This window comes from Chiloscyllium plagiosum, unplaced genomic scaffold (genome assembly GCF_037043375.1).
Source record: "Chiloscyllium plagiosum isolate Xiang-an unplaced genomic scaffold, Cpla_swu_hap1 HiC_scaffold_29, whole genome shotgun sequence".
NCBI lineage: Eukaryota > Metazoa > Chordata > Chondrichthyes > Orectolobiformes > Hemiscylliidae > Chiloscyllium > Chiloscyllium plagiosum.
In genome coordinates this window covers 94250798-94254642 of record NW_028270167.1, presented here as the reverse complement: position 1 = coordinate 94254642, position 3845 = coordinate 94250798, and the positions used below count along the sequence as shown (strand labels likewise).

General features: G+C 41.9%; 1 protein-coding gene across 1 annotated transcript; it reads right to left on the bottom strand.

The window, feature by feature from the left end:
* Nucleotides 1-2513: 2513 nt before the first annotated feature.
* On the bottom strand, nucleotides 2514-3437 carry LOC148142448 (neuropeptides capa receptor-like). The gene has a single exon (XM_087976584.1). The coding sequence runs from the start codon at nucleotides 3435-3437 to the stop codon at nucleotides 2514-2516; it is 924 nt and encodes a 307-aa protein (XP_087832710.1).
* Between the last annotated feature and the right edge of the window lie 408 nt (nucleotides 3438-3845).

Sequence of the window (3845 nt, the reverse complement as noted above, 5' to 3'; positions counted from 1 at the left end):
CTTCAGAGTGTGTTGAATCGTTGAAATAATGTTCTGATGCACCTTCCTTTGTGGATGTTGGGATGATTGCTTCTTTCGTTCAATATTTGGCCCGTATGTGTTGTTTTCCTGCAGACGCTGGTTTGAAGTTTCTGATTGGCTATTCGCTATCCTGTGACATCTCGGAATGGCAACTTCTAGTTGTTTTCCTTCAATTGAGTGAATTTTCTGAAGTAAAGCTATTATTAATTGCCCTGAAGGTTTCCTTTAGAGTTGACAAAGGTATCATCCATATGTTGGATGCAAAGTTTGGATTGGATTTTTGGCAGAGCAGTTTGTTCATGTCTCTGCATTACTGCCTCTGCTAAGAACACTGATATCGGAGCTCCCATGGGCGTTCCTTTGATTTATCTGTTGGGTTTGTTGTTGAACATGAAGCGTGTGGTAAGGCATAGGTCCACTAGCTTGATGTTAATGTCCTTGTTGATGGAGTTAGTCGTGTTTGCTGTGTGTGCCTTTGGGTCTTCTAATAGTGTAGTCAATGTTTCCTTGGCCAGGTTAATGTTGATTAATGTAAACCCGGCCGTTACATCAAAGAAGGTCATTACTTCATCCGCTTCTATCTTAGTATCTTTGATTATCTTCAGGAATTCTTGGGTGGAGTGGACAGAGTGGCGTGAGACATGGTGAGGTCATACGATACATTAATGAGGCCACTTCTGGAATGCTGTATCCATTTTTCATCGCCCATTTATAAGAAGAATTTTCATACTCGGGAGAGCGTTCAGGCCACATTCACAGGATGTGCCCGGAAGTTTCAATGAAAAGGTATGACATTTTACATTGGAATGTAGGAGGTTGAGAACCTATGTGATAGTATTTCATGAAATGCTGAGAGTACAGGTAGATTTATCGTTATTGGTGTTTTTATTTCCCGTGATGAGGAATTTAAAAAGACGTGAGGGAAAATGTCGTCTTCTGTACAGACGTGGGTTCACCTGAGGAATAAACTACCAGAGGAAGTGTTGGATCTCGGTACAATTAAAACGTTTAAAACACTTTTGGATAAGTGCATGGATAGGAAAAGTTTCCCGTTCAATGTGGTATTAAACAGAAATAAAGAAGTGGGGACAGCTTAGTTTGTTGGCATTAGGTTTGTCAGTGACTGGTTGCGTAGAGCTGTCCGATTCGTGCTTCATGCTTCTATGACTCTCTGACTGGGGACCGGTAAATACTGCCGAGGACCAGGCTCTATCAAATCTGTTGCAGACCAGTGTTGGTCAAAACTGCTGCACCGCAGCCACAGATTCAGACACAGAGGCCTCATTGCCCATACCACCTTTCTAATCGAACGCCATTCCTATAACAATCTGCCTTCATGTTTTTGCTCGCAAAATGAATTACCACGCACTTACCGACATTAATCTGCATCTGCCATGCACTTGACTTTTCTGAATCACAGTGCAGCATCACAACATCCTTCCCACAGTTCACACTCTGAGTAATTTTTTGTTACCGATATACTTGGGGATATTACATTCTTTCCTCATTTGAATTTATATCTGTTGTGAAACATATATTAGTAAAAATATTAGTTTGTTCATGTGTTCTAAACATCTAGTATGTAGTGTCAAAGCACAATCCACGGTGCTACAAAACTTGCCTTTGCTTGTGACTCACACATGACGCATTTGTACCTTCTCTTTCCAGTCATCCGCTCTTTTCTTTAACTGTAGCACCGCACAACCCCCAATCCCACGTGTACACAGAAATTCTCCCAATATCAACAAACACCCCAACTGAGAAACAAGCTTGATTCAACTATTGCTCCACTGGCATTGCCGCAGAGTTGTGTTTCGCCCTGCTGTTAATCGTAAAAGGGTTGAGAAATGATTTGCAAGAATCTTGTCCAAGTTTCGAGAGTTTCGGCTGCAGGGTGAGTTCGATTCGGTTATTGGTTACTTTCCCCTGAGCATCAGAGGTTGAGGGGGACGCTTATAGATATTAACAAAGTCATGCAGGGCCTGATTAAAGTGATCAGCCAAGGTATGTTTTTCCAAGGGTAGGGGAAACAGAAACAAGAGGGCATAGTTTCAAGATGAGAGGAGAAAGATCTAAAACGATTTTTGAAGTGTATCATACTTATGTAGAGGATGGCATGTATATGCGACAAGCTGTCAAAGAATGTTTCACGGGTAGGTGCAATTAAAACATTTAAAAAGCATCTAGATGAACAGGAAGAATTTAGAATGATATGGTCAAGTTGCTGACAAAGTGTACGAGATCAGTAAAGCATATGATGTCAGCGTGGCCGAGTAGGATTGAAGGGTCTGTTTACCTGCTGTATGACGCTCTCATTATGAGGCAACAACTCGATGACTGCACTCCTTGGGGTCTCGGTTCTGAACAAAATTTCTGGTGTATGTCAAAGTGAGTATAAACAAAGCGTCTCAGTGAATGGATATAAAAAAACTTTCTTGGACAATGCGCGAGAACAATTGAGTGTAACATTCAGATTAAATGCTTGGTAATGTTTAGTGCTTGAATTTTCTCAGTAGGTTAACAATTAGAATGAAAGGGAAAATCACCATATTCTTGAACTGTTCTCTGAGCCGAGCCTGGGTCACGGCGTAGATCCCAGTGTTTGTGCAGCAACTCAGCATCTGGAGAATGAAGCCAATTTCTTGGAAGTGCGGAAGCAGAGGAAGAGTACTACTCAGGTCACGTATCCGCTTAACTAAATTGTTCACAGTGAACACTGCCCACAGCAGAATGAAATTGACAGAAATAGCAAAAAGTAAAATTATGGATTTTCTTCGGCTCTCCATCTCAGTGTCTCTGGAATTTTCCCCATTCATGTGAGCTCGGAGTCTCCTGCGGGCTCTGCTGCTCACTAAAATGTGTCTTACGGTGAAAATGTTGAGGAGGAGAATCAGTGCAAAAGGGACACAGGGTGTGAGAATGTAATGAACAACTTCAATTGCAACCCATAGCATTAATTTAGTATCAGAGACAGACATTCCACAAAACATAGGATGATTGCCAAATCTATACCTGTTGTTATACATAAAATACCAGGTCGAGTTAGTTAAACAGCTCAGCAACGTCACTGCTCCAAGGACCAAATTCACTGTTTTCTCTCTGCAATATTTCGTTTTCAATTTCTGGCAAGCTATAGCCACAAATCGATCGAACGTGAATGCCACGGTGAACCAGACAGAACAGTCAGTGACTGCATAAAGAAGGAAAGCGTGAATGTTACACACATCTATATAATACAGGAAAATAAAGTCTTCTGGATAAAGAACAGGTATATGTCTCCATATCAAGTCGAGGATCAGCACCAGCAGATCTGCTGTTGCCATGGCCACGAGGTAGCGAGTCACAGGCGTAGAGAGTCCACAGTTTCCACGGGACAGGATCACAATGGTCACTAAATTAACTGAGAGAAATAACATGTTTATAATGCAACAACATGCACGGTGGTGGTAACCCCACAATTCAGCATTTATCCCTGTAACAGCATTGTATATCATCTGCAAGTTACACTGCAGCCTCCGCCAAGCAGAAATTTCAAACCATCTGCACCATTATTTCCAAGGAAATATGCTGAGGATAAAGGGAATCCAAACACCTGCAATGATCCCCAATGAACCATGCAGTATTAAATAAAAGTCAAAACCCAGGAACCCCATTCCAAATGTCACGATCAGGGGCCCTACACCAAAGGGATTGCGCCAGTGAAAGAAGGAACCTCATCAATACTTTGTCTGCTGCAGTTAGTGACAGGTGATGAATGCTGCATAATCAGAGGAGATAAGTGAACTTGTGTACGTGTCAGAGGCAACATATTCAAGAGAGCGAGT